This window comes from Myxine glutinosa, chromosome 8, assembly GCF_964187855.1.
Source record: "Myxine glutinosa chromosome 8, kmMyxGlut1.1, whole genome shotgun sequence".
NCBI lineage: Eukaryota > Metazoa > Chordata > Myxini > Myxiniformes > Myxinidae > Myxine > Myxine glutinosa.
The window spans coordinates 123,455,609-123,474,913 of record NC_136268.1 but is presented as its reverse complement, the minus strand read 5'-3'; the positions used below and the strand labels follow the sequence as shown (position 1 = coordinate 123,474,913).

General features: G+C 39.5%; 1 protein-coding gene across 1 annotated transcript in view; it reads left to right on the top strand.

Annotated features, from left to right (window-relative positions):
- LOC137433184 (CUB and sushi domain-containing protein 3-like) overlaps positions 1 to 11,437 on the top strand; it is a 1,533,363-nt gene extending 1,521,926 nt beyond the window's left edge. The window contains exons 71-73 of the mRNA XM_078783994.1: positions 4,133 to 4,214; positions 8,961 to 9,102; positions 10,006 to 11,437. Of these exons, the coding sequence (XP_078640120.1) occupies positions 4,133 to 4,214; positions 8,961 to 9,102; positions 10,006 to 10,165 (384 nt within the window). The 3' untranslated portion in view covers positions 10,166 to 11,437. The remainder of the gene's footprint in view (positions 1 to 4,132; positions 4,215 to 8,960; positions 9,103 to 10,005) is intronic.
- The last annotated feature ends 7,868 nt before the right edge of the window (positions 11,438 to 19,305 follow it).

Here is a 19,305-nt window from a genome sequence, read left to right as displayed (position 1 = left end):
CAAGCCTCCAAAACACGTCTTCTGTTTTTGTTGGGTGTGGAGCCCAAAATATCAACCCTGTCCCATAAAGGTGTGTGGCCTTCCTTAAGGCCGTGTTTGGCAATAGCAGATCTGCTAGGATAATTACATTCAAATGCTTTTTGGTGTTCAGCAATACGTTGACCTAAGGTCCTCCCGGTTTCACCCACATACTCAGCTCCACAACCACAGGGCACCACGTATACCACCCCTGACCTATCCTTCCTCGGAAGCTTGTCCTTGACCCTCATAAGAGCTTGTTGAGACCAGACTCAACTGCGTCGATGTCTCACACACACACACTGTGTCTCACACACACACACTCACACACACACACACACACACACACACACCTCGCATCGGTGTCATTTATGACGACAAAGCATCTGATGCCCCACGTGGAGATCGGTTTCTGAGGTTTGGGACATGAAATGTAGGGACAATGACAGGGAGATCAGGAGAAGTGGTGGAAGTATTGGTCAGAAGAAGAGTGGACATATGTTTTGTGCAGGAGACGAGATCGAAGGGAAGCGGTGTGAGAATGGTGAATTGGTGAAGGGTAGGCAGGGACAGAAATACAAGTTTGTGTGGCAAGGGTGCCTGGAAGGCGTGCATGGTGTTGGTGTCCTGTTTTCTGAGGAGTTTGTAGACAGTGTGGTGAGTGTGACTAGAGTGAGTGAAAGGTTGATGGTGAAAATGATGACTGGAAAGCTCTTGGTGAACGTCATCTCAGGATATGCTCCGCAGGTTGGTTGGAGCGATGAAGAGAATGACGAGTTCTGGTGTGCAATAGAGAAGCTAATGGAAAACTTGAAAGATGAGGAAGTTGTTGCGGTAGGAGGAGACCTAAATGGACATGTGCGAAGGAGTATAGACGATTTTGAGGGAGTCCTAGTTATGTGAGGAATGGAGAAGGTGAAAGGATTTTGGAGTTTGCTGATGGAGCTGGTTTGTTGATTTGCAATACTCTGTTCCAGAAAGAGGATAATAAGCTTGTTACATGCACGTCAGGTGGGTCGACGACAACCGTTGACTACCTGATGGTGCGTAGGCGAGATAGGGGGCACCTCCGGGACACAAAGGTGATCCCAGGGGAGGAGGCTGTTTCACAGCACCACTTGGTTGTCTGCGACATAAGGGTGAAAGGTGCGAGGAGAGCTCGGCGGGTGAATTACACTGAGAATGAAGGTGTGGAGGTGGAAAGAGGCGACGGTGAGGGAGGCATTAAAAGCGAGGCTGAGTATGGTAGAGGATGATGTGGTTGAGCTTGAAAGTGGTTGGAAAAGCAGGAGGTCCGACGCGAGTTGTGGGAGATATGTTGAAGGCAGCAGGAAGTTGGGGTGTGAAAAGTATGACAGCGATCTGTAATCTGGTGGTGAAAGAAGGCTGCATTCCAGTGGATTGGGAACTGAGTGCCCATGTTCCTCTATACGAGGGGAAACGTGACCCTCTGGACTGTGGTTCGTATCGAGCGATAAAGTTATTGGAGCATGGAATGAAGGTATTGGAAAGGGTGTTGGAGAGGAGGATAAGGAAGAAAGTGAAGATCGACGAAATGCAGTTTGGATTAATGCCAGGAAGAAGACCGACAGACGTGCTTTTTATTGTTCGGCAGTTGCAGGAGAAGTACATGGAGAAGCAGCAAAAGTTGTTTCTTGAGTTTTTTGATCTGGAGAAAACATTCAATATGGTTCCACGCAAAGTAGTGACATGGGCATTGAGGAAATTAGGAGTGGAGAGATGGTTGATCAGAGTAGTTATGGCAATGTACAAGAGAGCGCGCACAGCTGTAAGGACGAAGGACGGGAACAGTGGTGAGTTTGAGGTGAAGGTGGGAGTGCATCAGGGGTCTGTACTAAGTCCACTACTATTTGTAGCTGTGATGGATGTGCTGGCTCGGAATGTAAAGGAGGGTTTACCATGGGAGTTGTTGTATGCAGATGATCTGGTGTTGATTGCGGACAGTATCGATGGACCGAAGGAGAAGATGAAGAAGTGGAAGAAATGTATGGAGACAAAAGGTCTGAAGATGAATATCAGAAAAACGAAGGTGATGGCAAGTGGTAAAGCATGTGGTGAGGTGGAAAGAACTGGGAAGTGGCCATGTGCTGTGTGCAGGAAGGGCGTTGGAGTGAACTCCATTCAATGTATAATGTGCGCTGAGTGGGTTCATCAAAAATGTAGTTGTCTGAGAGGGTCATTAACCAGTGTGGCACCTACATTCAAGTGTAAGGTGTGCACAGAGGGAGCTGCAGATGAAGGAAATGTTGAGTTGGATCTTGGAGATGGCGTGAAGCTGGAAGGTGTGAAAACATTTTGCTACCTAGGAGACATGTTGAATGGAGAATGTGGATCAGACTCGGCAACGGTTGCTCGAGTGAGATGTGCATGGAAGAAGTTTTGGGAACTGAGTGGGGTGCTGACGATGGGGGAGTGTCGTTGAAGCTGAAGGGAAAGGTGTATGCTGCATGTGTGAGAAGTGTTATGATTTATGGGAGCGAGACATGGGTAATGAACGTAGAGCAGCAACGAAGGCTGGAAAGGGTGGAAATGCAAATGGTTCGGTGGCTATGTGGAGTATCGTTGAGAGAGAGGAAGGCAAATGATGAATTGCGAAAGATGATGGGAATAGAGCCTGTGATTGATGCTGTGAAGAGAAACAGGTTGAGATGGTTTGGTCATGTGTTGAGGAAGGATGAAAGTGACTGGGTGAGTGGAGTGATGGAAATGAATGTCGAAGGAAGTAGAGGACGGGGAAGACCGAGAAAGACTTGGCTTAAGGTGGTGGAAGATGAAATGTGGGCAAGGGGGTTAACAAGGAGAGATGCAGAAAATAGGGCAAAATGGAGAAGATTGTCATGGGGCCCGCAAGGCTAACCCCCGCTCTAGCAGGGAAAATGGCCTTAAAATGTCTGTTGTTGTTGTTGTTTTGTACTTCCTGTGCCCCCAAGTGGAGCTTACTCACTCCCTTGATGGTTTCTTAATTTGCACTTTCACACCCCCTTGTAAAAATAATTCGACTCTTCTTCAGAAACCCTTGTTGTGAAGGGCAAGACCTTCACTGGGGATGTTCCTCCTTACATATGCTTACCTTTCTTGTGACATGAGACACCACGTGCCACCTTGTTTGCTAATTTTGCAGTAACACAAAGAACCACAGCGGTGCATAAAAATTAATTTTGCCAGAATTTCTGATTTGCAAAAGATGATAATTCAGGAGATGTAAGTGGTAATAAAAGGTGCCTGGAAACACTGTGATTGGTCACAGTGATGGTGTCGAATAGAGATCCACCGACCTATATAAATCATCGCACGATTCTGATTGCAAATGAAAGAGAGGATAACACAGTGTTCCAGAAACGACTCTGGCATTTGTTCATGAGCTTCATTATGATGGAGAGAGGCCTGATTGCTTCCGACAAGCATGCGATGGAGAATCAAAAGGTCATGTGATTTTATTTTTCTCTCGAGACGCATCAGGCGAGTGTTATGCATTTGCAATATCGCGCCCTCGTTGACACCATTCTGATCTGCAACATAACTCGCAGCAATTATCAGAATACTATTTCGACATGAAGGTGCACACATCCTACAACCAAATGAATTATTATGCTCTCGCGTGTGTTACTGCCCTTGTTGTTTTGAATTTTGTTTTGGAATTAAAACCTCTTCTTCCTCTTCTTTTTCTTCTTCTTCTTCGGCTGTATGATGTGTTTCATCAAGGAAAAGATTCCACAGGACATTGCCAGTTAGCCAAAAGGATTTCTTGATTCGGCATTTTTCATGTCCCAGATTTATGAATAGCTGCATGGGACAATGTCCAATTTATGTTGATGTATCGCTGTGAGGATAACGATATTATAGGTGTAATTGGGTGTAAGCAAGAAACAGCATATTCAGACCTGGAATTCTAGTTCCTGAGGTTTTACTCGATGTTTGCTTTTCAGTTTATCATTTCCAAAGAGTCAGTCACTGAGTTCTCAAGCTATGGTGTGTGTGTGTGTGTGTGTGTGTGTGTGTGTGTGTGTGTGTGTGTGTGTGTGTGTGTGTGTGTGTGTGTGTGTGTACACGTGTACACACGTTTGTAAGTGTCATTGTTCCTTGGTTCTTTCAGGTATCCCCAGAACAAGGAACATTTGTTTATCAGGGTGACATCCATGCGAAGGGATTTGGTCAGTTTGGCCTGCAGAGAGAAGGTAAGGCTAACTGAGGCCACACAAATGTGAGCATGCAAACTGTGATACACTCAGAAATTGAATAGACCTTAATGACTGCGTAACCCCCGCACCTGTCCATTTTCCTGTGTGTGGTAATTCATGCGTTCCAGTGCAATTATCACCATTTTGTTTTGGGGAAGGAGAGGGGGATTAATTGTTTTTTGCAACAGACTATATTGTAATTTTTTTTTTTTAAACAACTGTTGTAGTAGTAGTAGTAGTAGTAGTGGTGGTGGTGGTGGTGTTGGCTTAATGGTTAAAGTGGCTGCCTTAAGATCTTAGGGTCTTGAGTTTGAGCCACTGTCATGCCGTTAGATAACACCGGGTGGTTGACTCAGCCTTTTGTCCTTCCGAAGTTGGCAAAATGAGTGCCAGCTTACAGGAAACAGGGCCACTGCATCAACCGCACAGCCATACTCCCAGCAATGATGCAACCAGCAGTGGCAGGTTGCATCTATAATAATAAAAGGGTGTGTGTGTGTGTGTGTGTGTGTGTGTGTGTGTGTGTGTGTGTGTGTGTGTGTGTGTGTGTGTGTGTGTGTACACCGAATTAAAAAAATTTTTAAGTGATTCTTCACCATTGAGTGTTACGGCCAAAACGATACACTGTATAGCATGATATCTCAAAAAAGTTATGGATGACTTGTGATGAAACTTGGTGGATGAGTTGGTTAGTGACAACAAGCCGATTCGATTTTGGTTCAGGTCTGAATCCAGATCCGTCCTATCAGTGGGATACAAAACGTCAACTGTTCAACCTGGCGGAGGGATGCGCTCCACTGAATGCCGTTCTAGTTACCCTCGCCTGAGGAGAGGGTATTGCATTTGAGTCTGTTTGTTACTTGGCAAACAAAAAAAAATTGGCAAGTATGTTGCTCACTCCGGTTTGTGCGTGTGTTTGTTTGTGTGTGTATTTGTTTGTCTGTCCGCTCACTTATACTTGCCTACAGGACACAATTTTGAACAGATCTTCATGAAACTACACTAAATGGTAGAGTTCGTGGTCCGACAAAATCCTATATATTTTGGGGTCAAAAGGTCAACATAGGCCAAAGGTCAACCAGTTTTTTCAAATTTCTAAAATCCTCAATTTTCATCCAATTGACTTTAAATTTGAATAGGATATACATATCGGCGAACTGGATTCAACCACCAACTATTTTTGAGATTAGCATCGGCCAAAAGGTCAACATAGACCAAAGGTCATCAACCTTTTTCAAATTTCTAAAATCCTCAATTTTCATCCGATTGACTTGAAATTTGAAAAGGATTTACATATCGGCGAACTGAATTCAACCACAAACGATTTTTGAGATCAACATAGGCCAAAAGGTCAACATAGGCCAAGGGTCAACAACTTTTTTCAAGTTTCTAAAATCCTTAATTTTCATCCGATTGACTTGAAATTTGAATAGGATTTTGATATCAGCTAACTGAATTCAAACACCAACTATTTTTGAGATCAGCATAGGCCAAAAGGTCAACATAGGCCAAAGGGCAACAACAATTTCGAATTTCTAAAATCCTCAATTTTCATCCGATTCACTTGAAATTTGAATGGGATTTTCATATCAGCGAACTGAATTCAACCACCAACTATTTTTCAGATCACTATAGACCAAAGGGTCAACATAGGCCAAAGGTCAACAACAATTTCCAAATTGTAAAATACTTAATTTTCATCCGATTGACTTGGAATTTGAATGTGATTTACATATCAGCAAACTGAATTCAACCACCAACTATTTTTTGGGATCACCATAGCCCAAAAGATCAACATATGCCAAAGGTCAACAACAATTTCAAATTTCGAAAATCCTCAATTTTCATCCCATTCACTTGAAATTTGAATGGGATTTACATATCGGTGAACTGAATTCAACCAACAACTATTTTTGAGATCAGCATAGACCAAAAGGTCAAAATAGGCCATAGGTCAACCACTTTTTTCAAATTTCTAAAATCCTCAATTTTCATCCGATTGACTTGGAATTTGAATAGGATTTTCATGTCAACGAACTGAATTCAACCACTAACTATTTTTAAGATCAACATCGGTCATAAGGTCAACATAGGCCAAAGGTCAACAACTTTTTTCAAATTCCTAAAATCCTCAATTTTCATCCGATTGGCTTGAAATTTGAAAAGGATTTTCATATCACCTTACTGAAAGCAACCACCAACAATTTTTGACGTCAACATAGGCCGAATTTCTAAAATTGTCAATTTTCATCCGATTAACTTCAACTTTGAAGACGGTTTGCATATCAGGTCACTGAATTCAACCACTAATTATTTATGAGGTCAAAAGGATGCTCCACTGAGTGCCATGCTACTTTGTTCTGTTTTGCCAAGTGTCACTCCATAAGTGATTTTTCATTTGTCTGTTTGTCTGTCTGTCTGTCTGTTTGTTTGTCTGTTTGTCCGCACAGAATAAATATGATTTTCTCTGCAACCATTGGACCTATTGACAGGAAATTTTCACCATCGTTGCAACTCCACCTGTAGAATTTTTCTATGATAATTATGACATGATAGGTCACGTGGTTCGGCCGCCATCTTGGAAAAACCGAAAAAATTTGCACCTCTATATCTCCGAAAGTGCTGAATACAAAAAATTGAGACATGGTTCATTGTAAAGAACGCTCCATGGGGAATAAAATATGTTAATGATGATGTCATATTACGTCATAATTACGTCATTATTACATCATAATTCGACAAGTACAAAACTTCATCTTATCAAGATGAAATTGCTTGAGCTTCATGTAGGCATAAATTGGTGGAGAAAAAAAATAATAATTACGTCATCGGTCACGTGGTTCGACCGCCATATTTGTTTTAACACAAAAGCCTTAAAAACCACTGAAAATACATCCTGGCGAGGGTTTGCAATCCTCTGATTGCTCTTTCTTGTTAATTAACTGTGCTGAAGGTCAATCTTCGCTTTTTAAAATAAAAAAACACAAATATATCAATATAAATATTGATAATAGCAATACATAACCAATATCCTTCATTTTCCAAGGCAAACTTGCTCTCAGTTAAAGAGGATTAATTTATTGCTGTTGGTGTTTTCAGACTTGAGTTATAAACTCCATGAATTAAAATTCAACGTTTTGAATCCCTTTTGCAATTACCTTGCTTTGCAGCCTCTTGCAGCAGGCCTTCCCATGTGAGCATTGTAATCTGGCTGACCTGTCCACTTGATATTTCTTGTAAACATCAATTATTTTGCATAAGCTTCATATTTTTGCACGATATTTTAACCGGATTCCACATTCAGATTTTCCAGTCTGTTCATTCTATTTCTGAGTTTATGTCTGCCGAAATATAGACAGAGCAGTCCTATTTGCTGAGTGATTGCCTGCAAAATATCAATGTAAAGATATTAGTAACAACACTATTGTGAGGTAGAATTGTGGTTGAGGCAAAGTGTTTTTTAGCTCAACTGGAACGTAGTTCCGGGGAGCTTATGCGATGGCGCATCGTTTGTCCGCCAGTCCATAAACACTTTCAACTTCTTCTACGAAACCGCTGATGGGATTGTGACCAAACTTGGCGCAAATTAAATTTGGTATGGTGTAACTCAAGTTTGTTCATGGCATTAAAAAAAAAAGCAAGGTCTAAAAGGTCTACGGAGGGATTGCCCCCCAAAAATAGGTATTTGCTTCCTTTTCCGAGACTACACACACAATGTCGATGAAACTTGACCACAACCTTCGTCATGCGTGTTGTACCAAAGTTTGTTCACAGCGTTATTTAAAAAATCAGGGTTTAAGGTGATGTGTGGGGGATTTGACCCCCTAAAGTAAGTATTTGCTCTCTTCTCCCAAACTACACACACAATTTTGATGAAACTTGATCACAACCTTCATCACCCACGATGTACAAATGTTTGTTCAAAGCATTAGAAAAATCGGGTCTGAGGAGGTATATGGGGTGGGGGGTATTTTATAGCCCCACAAAATAAGGATTTGTTTGTTTGTTTAAAGTATTATGATTATGTTAGTATGATTCTACATGCTTCCCTGTCTTCTAGCAACCATTAAATTTGCAACCAACCCTGTCTTCTGAGCCTGGTGTTGACTTAGCGGTTAGGGTGCCAGCTTGGGATCCGAGGATCCTGGGTTCGAATCCCGGTCGATCGCTGAATTAACGCCAGGGGGGTTGACTCAGCCAGTCATCCTTCCAAGATTGGCAAATTGAGTACCAGCTCCCTGGTAATTCCCTGTGTGTCGCAAGAGTCGACTAACAGGGTTGGCAGCAGGAAGGGCATCCGGCCATAAAACATTTCTTCAATTTTGTAAAACATTTATTCTACCAGGTGAGTGCCCAGGGGTATTGCCCCCACTTTTATCTCACAAGCAAGCTTTTTATTTATTTTTCGGCTCCCACACGGGATTCTAAGCGGGGTAGGGATGTAAGCGGCAAAAATGCAAATGTCATCTTCTATCATCGAGCCGACAAGCTGGGAGCAACAATTCACATTATTACCACATCTGATGAAATTGAAATGTTCTAATGTTGGCGAGATGCTCCATTTGAAACTGTTTGTTCAATACATGTCATTTTTTGATGGCTAGGGTCCATAATATAAAATTGTATTGGTGTCACAGCCAGTGACCAATTGCAAATTAATACCAGGTTTATTATGGAAATTTCGTTTTGTTGCATGAAAATTGAATTTATTACATCTGCCTCCTATGTGCTTGGCTCTGGCAGGACGTCGTGAACCAGAGAGCAAACTGGACCAAGGGTTGACTATCCATGGAGGAACGAGTTCGCGCTCAGTAGCTGCAGCCATTTTAGTGCCATTCCTCTTCCTCATTCTTGCCGGATTCACCTTCTACCTTTACAAGCAAAGGTTTGGAAATTCTCTACGAGATTATGTGCTTGGCTTGTCTCTCCAGCCCTTACCATAATTGTTTAGTGGTGGTGCAAATCAAATTTACACATTAATTTTAATTCATACCGAATCATAATTATTTAGTGATGGTGCAAATCAAATTTCCACATAAATTTTAATTCAGACCTTTCCTTTCATTCTTCAGTGATGTTTGATAATATCAGAATCCCCATTAGACTTGTGACGAGCATTTAGTTCAGCAGGAGTTCAGTCATTGTGCTGAGCCAGCTTCCAGGTGACCTGATTGAATAAGCCAGCAGCGGAGTCTGTGTGCAGGCAACACCACAGGATCTCTAGAAGCACCACCATACCACATTAATGATTTTTGGTTCTTCGGTTACATCCAAAATCGAGACAAAGTACACAGAGAAAATAAAACTCTCCCTGGAACACTTTGCAATCACTCTAATCCTGAAGGGCTTGGCGGGGAAATGCAGTTTCAAACGACGCTTCCAAATCATTCCATCACACATGTGGTTGCAGACGTGGTTCTTTGGAATCGCAAACCGAATGAACTCATTATAGTTCTTTTAAATATTCATTGGATATTATGTGACACTGGTGCCGGGTTTTCAAACAGTCCTTATTTTAAACACCCTTTCAAAAAAATCGACAATTGTTCACAAGATCTGATTGAATTCTTATGAGAATCTCATCAGATATCTTGAGAAATGCTTGTAAGTTCAGATGAATACAATATACTTGCTGGCAGTGCTATTAATAATATGGTGCTACTGCTTGTTATTGACAATGGAAAATGTTTCAGGTATCGTGACATCTCTGGAAGGAATTTCCAAAAGCTTTGCAATCTGGATAATGTCCTGACTGAATCTTAGAATGGCTGCATCTTATTCCTTGCAGGACGAGGCCGAAAGCCCGCTACAGCGTCTGTTCAGGACACGAGAGTGCTAATGGACGTGCACCGTTTGAGGCCGCTATGTACCCCACGGGTTTACGTGCGAACGACAACAAAGCTGTGCGCTTCGACTCGAGCCTCAACACTGTCTGCACTATGGTATAGTACATATAAATTGGCCGAGGAAGTCTGCTGGGAGTCATGATCTTCGTGCGGACACAAAGGGGGGGGGGGGCAAAAGCCCCAGAGGTCTCCAGAGACTGGCGTCTCCAAGGTGACCTTGAGGACCTATACATGGGTGAGAAGAGCAATGTTTTCCAAGTGCATTTGCCCAGACAAAGACTATACGCTTCCTGCAGAATGATGTGCAGAAGACAAGACACAGATTTTTAGTCAGGAGAAAAATGCAGGGAACGAAAGTGGAGCACAACAATAATCTCAAGTTGCAATCTGCATGAACTATGTACGGAGATGTCTGCAGATCTCTTATCTTCTTCCTCTGTACACTCAACTCATGTTCTTGTACATTGGAATACCACTGTTTTCTTCAGAATGCTTTCTAATCAACTAGATGGTTGGCTCATGAACTGGACATCCCATTGACTGCCCAAATGACTGGGTGGTGGTGTCAATAATTGTCCACATTTTGACATGAGCTCATTTGCAATTCTGTGGAGAAGGTCCAATGATCTTCGCCTCGTTTTTGACACTGGTGCGGAACTCCAACTCACATGGTTGGATTTTATATACAGTTGTATTTTATTACCGTCATTGCATTGCATTACAAGGCAGCAAAATAACAATGAGAAATTGGGCCTTGTCGCTGGTTTGAGATTTTGATTTCTCTTCAATGCTTGCTCCTCGCCATTTGCATTCATCATCCTGATGAACACTACCATCCCAGCCTAGCCATGATTACAATATTTTGCTTGATGATATGGTGGGAGTACAGAGCTTCTGTTCCTCTTCATCGTATATTTCCTTCTGTCATATTTCTCGACCACATAATCAATGCAGCTTTTAACGAGCTGCTCTTTGGAGTCATGTTCATTCATCCTATCTTTTTATTGTCCTTTTTCACATCCATCAGTTTCATCCCTCGACTTCTTTGTACACTGATGTTTTTTGAAGAGCATTTGAGCCAAGCCTTTTTGAATTCCTGGAAGTGTTTTGTCCTCTGTTTTCCATCATGCTGAAATTGTTATGAATATACCGTTCTCTCATCATTTTTTTTTCTTCCCATTTTTTTTTCTTCCCATTTTTTTTTACTATTCTTTCAACTCTTACTTTTATGTACATAATTTTTTTTTTTTTTATCTTTAAAGAAACTCACGTGCTCAGCGCATGGCGCTGCCTTGGATGTTTAAATTGCACGGGGCTAACTTTTTCAACAGTGCACATTGTAGGAACATTAAAATTTTTCTCTGAATCGTTGAATGTGTTTGTATATATGTATGGATTTATATATACATATACCGTACATATGTGTGTGCCTTTGTTTGTATATATTGTTACAGGTGACGGGGATGAGGACCAGAGTCCCAAAACGTCACTCCCGACTAAGTGTGTTATAGGGTGACTAATGTCAGCGACCCTAGCTAGTTCTATCCCCCAGCCCGCCGGGCCGAGCCCCGCAACCTGGCCGAGCGGTTTTTGGAAGCTTGAACTTTTGGCTTAATGCAAGGAATAGAGGCTCCAGAGACTAAACTGCCACACTGGCGGCTCAGGGGAGGCTTGCAACCCGATCCGAAAAATGTCAATCAAACAAAATGGAATACAATCAAACAAAATGAAATACAATCAATTACTTCAAATAATGCAAAACGATACAATAAGCAAATCACATAAGTATGACGACGGACTTAATTAATTAATAATAACAGACTGAATTAAATAACACAGGCCACATTCAACCGATAAGAAAGGCCGACGCAACATCACACACACGAACCTTCTATCTAACCCAGGGAAAGGGAAGGGAAGCAAATTAATAAAACAATATTCGCAGGGAATTGAAATAAAACGGGATATGAGGATGGGAATGGAATGGGTTTCAGGCCTGTTTGAAGAGCAGGTTCATCATCGCTCGTCAAAGCGGGGTTTGGCGGGAACAAACTTGAATGGACCAGTCATCACACTCTTCGATTCCTTTCTCCTTTGATCATTTTCCTTTCGTCAACCTCCTTCGTGCAACACAGCAAATTCCTCAGGAAGTTCATCGATGTCGACTCCTTCATATAGCGCACGCCGAGCCCGTACACAGTATGAAGAATGAATGAATGAATGATCGTTTTAAGGCCATTTTCCCCGCTAGAGCAGGGGTTAGCCTTGTGAGTAGTGTATATATGTTGCTTCTGGGACACTCTCATTTTTCCAATTAACTTGCATGTTAATTTTCCTCTGAACCTCATTGCCCATTAACACCTCTATTTCTCCCACCCTAATCTTTATGAACCTTTTGTCTATAGTACCTTTCCTTAATGTTGTTCATTAGACCACTCAAACACTACAAATACTTGTTTTCCCTTATAGACCTATAATCCTTCTTTTACATATCATCTGGCAGATTATCTTTGACCCACTCAAACATTGACCCATGCACTTACATGTTAATTTTCTTCTCACCTCTTTACGAACCTTTTAGCCTTTTGACACTCAAACAATGATTCCCCCTTGGTCTTATGGTACTCTTACTATCAATGATCCCGAGTAGACCACTCAAACATCGATCCTACAAATATTTGTTTATGATCCTAACAATGATCCTAACAACTCAAAAATATTTCCATCTTTTTTACCCAACTCACCAGTATTTAAATTAATTCTCTTATTTGTTTTGTGAACTTTTTTACCAGTTGCCTTTTCAATCAGTCTTATTTGATATTTTTCACATTCATTAAGGATGTCATACTTAAACCTCGAACCTTTTTTTAATTAATGAAAGAAATGACATGTTGCTTAACTTTACAAGAAATGACGCGTTGGGAATTTCTCATTGTCTTATTTCCTGTTTCCTCGAAATGTTAAAGCTGAGTTCTGTTCCCGAAAATACATTTTGGACATTATAAAAGTCGTGTTGCCGTGCTGTTTTTATCATTACGAACCGAAGAACATGAGCATCAACGTCTTATTTCACTCTCTACTGTGATGAAGAATACTCACCAGGGTAAGTTTCATTCAGAATTAAACGGGTGATGTGAGCTTTGTATGTGATTAATTTAAATTTATATGACTCATGATATTTTTTTTTATTACAGCAATTCAGGTTTTCAAAATGACCTGGTCTTGGCAGAGTTTCAAGTTGTTCCACAAGAGGTTTACAACGAATTGAACACGGGTTGGAACAAATTAAATGTTTCACCGTTCTTAGAAGATAACCACCATCGGAGTTTGTCTTAGGTAATTCATTATTCATTTCTCTGATTGGCACCATTAAACGGGAGCTGACATTTATTTATTCATTGTGTATCTTTTGTGTATTGTGTATCATTGTGTATACATACAATGTATCTTTTAGGAGAAATTATTAACGTTTTTTCTTTCTTTCTTTTCTAACAGAATACAACACCTGTTGAGATCGATGACCACACCTATGAGTGTGATACCCTAAATTTTCATCTCGACAGGATTGATACCAAACTCAACTTTTTAGAGGTATGTGTATGTGTGTATGTGTGTATGTATGTGTGTATGTATGTATGTGTGTATGTGTGTATGTGTGTATGTGTGTATGTATGTGTATGTGTGTATGTGTGTGTATGTATGTATGTATGTATGTGTGTATGTGCGTATGTATGTATGTGTGTGTGTATGTATGTATGTGTGTGTGTATGTGTATGTATGTATATGTGTATGTGTATGTATGTATATGTGTGTGGGGTACACCATTTAGAATGGGTACACCATAAATATATCATTCATATTTTTCTCTCCCCCCTTGTCTCAAACAGAAAGAAATACAAGACCTAAAGAAGACATCTGGAGAAATTACCTTTGAATTGAGCGAGGGAGAAATTGAAGAATTGTGCTGGGAAGAAGTTGAATGTGTAATACCTCAAGGAAAATGTTTTAGTAATATGAAGATTTTAATGTTTTCACTAATATTTATATATATTTGTTTTGTTTACAATTATTTAATTATTAATTACAAAAAGAGAATAAAGGAGGAGGGAATGGGGAGGTGCACCTCTGCCAAAAACCCTTCACCCCCCTCATCCCACCCCTCCCCTCCCCTTGTGTGTGGGGAAGGTGGGGGTGGGATGAGGGGGGTAAAGGGTCAAGGGTGGGGGTGCACGTAGGGTGGGGGATGATGGGTGTGGTCTGTGTGGGCGGGGTCTGTGTGGGCGGGGTCTGTGTGGGCGTGGCTTGTGATTTTTTTTTTTTTTTACCACTAATTAAATTAGCTAATCTGGGTGGGGTGAATAGAAATGTTGTTTAATGAATTATTAGCTTTGTTTTTTGTAATTCTTGTGAATAAAATGTCCCTAATGTTTCTTCCCCATTCATATCATTTAATTTGTAAGTCCAAGGGACTGTATCCATTACATCAATGATTTTAAATAATTCACGAGTCCATTTTTGTGTATAACCTTTTTCAAAATGGCTTTTCCATTTGTATATTCTTACAATATCACCAACTTTGAACTTGGGCTTTCTCAAATTAATCTGCTTTTCATATTCTAATTTTGTAAATGTTTCTGATGGTTTTGATTTTGTTGATGAATGAACTGTATTATTGTAATTATCAACAATATTCTGGATTAAATACACCCATTGTTGAGAACCGAGTTGTGTGAATTTTTTATATAATTTTTCTTTTAAAGTACGATTAAAACGCTCAATAACAACTGCCTTTCCTTCATTAAAGGTGCTGTATAATTTAATATCCTCCCCCTTAAGAAATTTCATAAATATTTTGTTATAGAACTCTGTTCCCTCATCAGTCCATAACTTCTTTGGTTTTCTATGACTTTTATTAAATATTTGTTGGAAGGCTAACATTAAAGTATCACCCTTTTTATTTTTTAAGGGAACAACCCAAGCAAATCTACTCCTCAAATCAATAACGGTTAAAGCATACCTGTATCCCTTATCATTATTTAGTTCGATTAAATCAGCAGACCATATGTGGTCAGTGTCTTTGGAATAAACCTTCCTTCTTTTAACCTTGGTGATTATAGGTTTGTGTAATTCTTCAGCCAAAAGCTCCTCAGTCTTGATGACATCATTAGAGCCCAATAGTTTTTTGAGGAATAACCAAGACCAAGTTTCAATTTAGCATTTATCAAATTTCTCACAATAAACCTATCAACTTTCTCTCTCAACGTTGGATTTTGTATCAAAGACAAATTATACAACATTTCTCTGTCGGCTTTATGTTTTTCAGTCAACGTAGTGGTTTTCCCAAAAGCAATATCATGCTTCATACACACTTCGTCAACCCTATTTGTAGGTTTAGACCAAGGTTTAGGATTGTCAGCCTCATCTAATCTTTTATCCAGGTTTGTTCCTGGACCATAGAAAGAATACCCTGGAAGGTGTAATTCCCCTGGAATTCCAGTTGTTGTAAATTTACTTCCTGACAGAAACTTTTGTATGTCTCCTCTTTTAGGAGAGATGAATTGGCACTTTTTAGAGCCACACACTTGACATATTCCTTTTTGATAAACTCTATTATTTTTTGCTTTAACATAAGAGATATTTTTAGATTTAGTTTGCTTTTTACATTTGAGACAATAACTCATATTTATTTATCAGAAAAATTCCGACAGAGTATCAAAACCTTTTTGGTTTTTAACATATACATTTCAATCTTTATTTTTAAAACATAAAGAATCCTAAGGAATGCCTTCACTCTCTCCTCCATTTATTTACAAATAAAACTAACTAAAGTCAATTACACCGACATCATCAACCACATAATCTTTTCCTTCTTCTTCTTCTTTATCCCCACTTTCTCGTTTAAATCTCCTCCCTGAAACTGAAGACATTGACGTCGTTATTCTTGAAAATAATATTTTCATTAGACTTCTCATTTCTTTATTTTCCTCCTCAGTGCGTTGAGTTTGAATTATTTGCTGTAATACCTTCAATCTTTTATTAATCTCACTGATTTCCATCTTTTTATATTTTTCCTCCCTCTCTCTTTGCTCCCTCTCCTCCTTCTCTCTTTTCTCCCTTTCCTCCCTCTCTTCCTTCTCTCTTTTCTCCCTTTCCTCCCTCTCCTTTTTCTCCCTTTCCTCCTCCTTTTCTCCCTTTCCTCCTTTTTCTTTTTTTCCCTTTCCTCCTCCTTTTTCGCCCTTTCCTCCTTCTCCTTTTTCTCCCTTTCCTCCTTCTCCTTTTTCTCCCTTTCCTCCTTCTCCTTTTTCTCTCTTTCCTCCTTCTCTTCTTCAACTCCTTCCTCATCCCTTGCTACCCTTGAGTTTGAACCCCAAATAATATTATACATATACTCATCTGGATTTTGAGATATTCTTGTATCAATATTTATTTTTCTCACAATAGGATACCAATAAGATTTGTTGATGGTTTCTAAAAGAGTTTTATATTTCATAACTTTGAGAAGTTCTTTTTTATTTAATATTTTAAACAAGTCTCTATTTGTGGGTTTAACAATATCAGTATAAGGCCAGTTTTTTATGACAAAATTCCCATGTATATGCTCCAAATCATAAGGTATGTAATACCGAGCACCCTTTTCTTGTAGGTATCCTTGAATACAAAAGTTATAATTCTCTTGTAGTCTTCTTCCTGCCATTTATGTATCAGAAATATATGTGAGATTAATATTATGACAGGTAATACCACCCCATCTTCCCACTACCAAATCAGTTTGTATTCCTCGGCTTTCTATCCTTATCTCATTACCTTCCTTCTTTGTCATGCTAACCATCGCTATACTATCATATATTTTTCTTTTCTTAAAGCCATGTATTTGTTGTTTATTAATTGTACTTCCACATAAATCCTTATCCTCACCAAGTGGATAATATTCTTCTTTACGAGACTGATTCAAATCATGTAGATCTTCTATGTTTATTGAAAGAGACCAATTATACCCTAAATCAGGCATATCATACCCCCATTTATTAATTCGCATATTAACTATATGTCCTTCTTTATAAAATTCAATTGTAAGCAGGTAGTTAAATTCAATGAGGAAAGGTGTATGGTCAGTATAACCAGGTGTTGTGGTTGTAAATTTTACTTGTTTAACAAAACGTGCTGTTTTCTTTAAAAATATATATTGTGATAAATCACTAAATCTAATTAAGTCATTCGCATCTGTAGGGTTTGGATAATTGATTAATTTATAAGTATTCTTCATGTTAATATTTTTACTTACACTATATTTTTGTCGTTCAGCCTGTGCCTTTGCATAATAATTTGATAAATCAATATCCTGAGAGGATTTTCCAAAGATAGAACCATCTTTTCCAACATAAGTCATTTATATTAGATTAAAAATGGTATTATAAAAATTTTCATTATTGTTGAGTTGAAATAATACATATAAACATAATTGACCACAACATTTAGAATTAATTTCTTGAACTTGAAATGTTTGATAAACACCATTCTGTAAGAATTGTATTACTTTAACAGGTGGTGGCATACCATAACTATCAAAATAATATTTATCCTGACTATTATGAATACAAACCCAATGAGAACCATTCTGTGTGTCTAAATTCATAATAATATTCTAGTGGGGCGGCTTAGCCCAAATATTCAAAAGAATTGTGCATTTTGTGAAACAAGCACCAAATTTGGCACAAATGTACATTAATATGTTGCGAACATTTTCAGATATTGGGCCACTTGAAATTCCGTAATTTTTTTTTTCAAATTTTTTCAAATTTCGTAATTTCAAATTTTTCGGGTGACACCGTCACAATTTCGGTCTTCGAGGCCGGCCGATAGGCAAAGTGTGACCGGAAGGGACGAGGTTCTCCTGACCACGTGGCCCTCGATCTGGGAAGCGAGAGGCGTTCCATTAGTGGACGCGCCCCTCACGCCCGACTTTTGGGCGGCCCCGGCAGGCCGTTTGTTTTGACGTTCCGTGACAGGCCCCGCACCCCCACCTCCGGGCCGACCGGAAGCTTGTGCTGAGTACATCATACCTGAACAACTCAGTGAGGCAGAACACAGCAGTGCACAACAGGGTGACCCCTTCAGTGCATAAACCAATTAACCTGTCCACTGCAGGGCATATAGAAATGAAGTTATTTTCTGCATATAATAATAATATAAGTTCAGTTCTATATAACAATTTCTGTTATCACCACTACCACTACAACTACCACTACTACAAGCTTTGTCTGGAATTTTGTGGACTAACAGACAAACAGACATACAGACAAGCTGGGATCAAAACATTACCTCCTTCCACCATTGAGTGTAGAGGTAAACATCATGGAAATTATATCATGCCCTAGATTTAATTCATGCTTACCCGTGTATTTGCTTCACTGGTTCACAAGGTCTTTTGCATACATGTAATTCAGACTCTCGTCTTCATTGCTGACCACACAATGTTCGCAACATATTAATGTACATTTGTGCCAAATTTGGTGCTTTTATCACAAAATGCACAATTCTTTTGAATATTTGGGCTAAGCCGCCCCACTATATCGGCCGGCCTCGAAGACCGAAATTGTGACGGTGTCACCCGAAAAATTTGAAATTACGAAATTTGAAAAAATTTGAAAAAAAAAATTACGGAATTTCAAGTGGCCCAATATCTGAAAATGTTCGCAACATATTAATGTACATTTGTGCCAAATTTGGTGCTTGTATCACAAAATGCACAACAGGTTTGCTATGCTGCTACACTATTCTTTGTATTCTTATTTATATGTATTAATTCATCTCTCATACAAATAACCACATTATCAATTTTTTGTGTTTTACAATACTTAGCTAGTTCTATATTTGACGTTGTATTCTTTCCAAATTGTTTAAACCATTTATCCATTTATTTATGAGAAAGATACAATCCATTACCCCGTTTAGTTAGTTTAACACCCGCTTGAGCGATAGAGGAAAGCATATCTCCAACCAACAATCTAGCTTTATCAGGTAGACTTTCAAGTTTTTGAGCAAAATCTACAATTACACCACTTCCACTAATTTGTTTCTCCAACTCCTTGTTATGTCTTTCCAATTCTTTTTGAGCTTTTAGTTGTGCCTTCCTTTCGTTAGCAGTTTTTACCGCTGCTGAAATACCACCAGTCAATGCTCCCGCCGCACTTAAACCAGCAAATAAAGGAATTAGAAACAGGAGAAATCCTCCTCTTGACTCG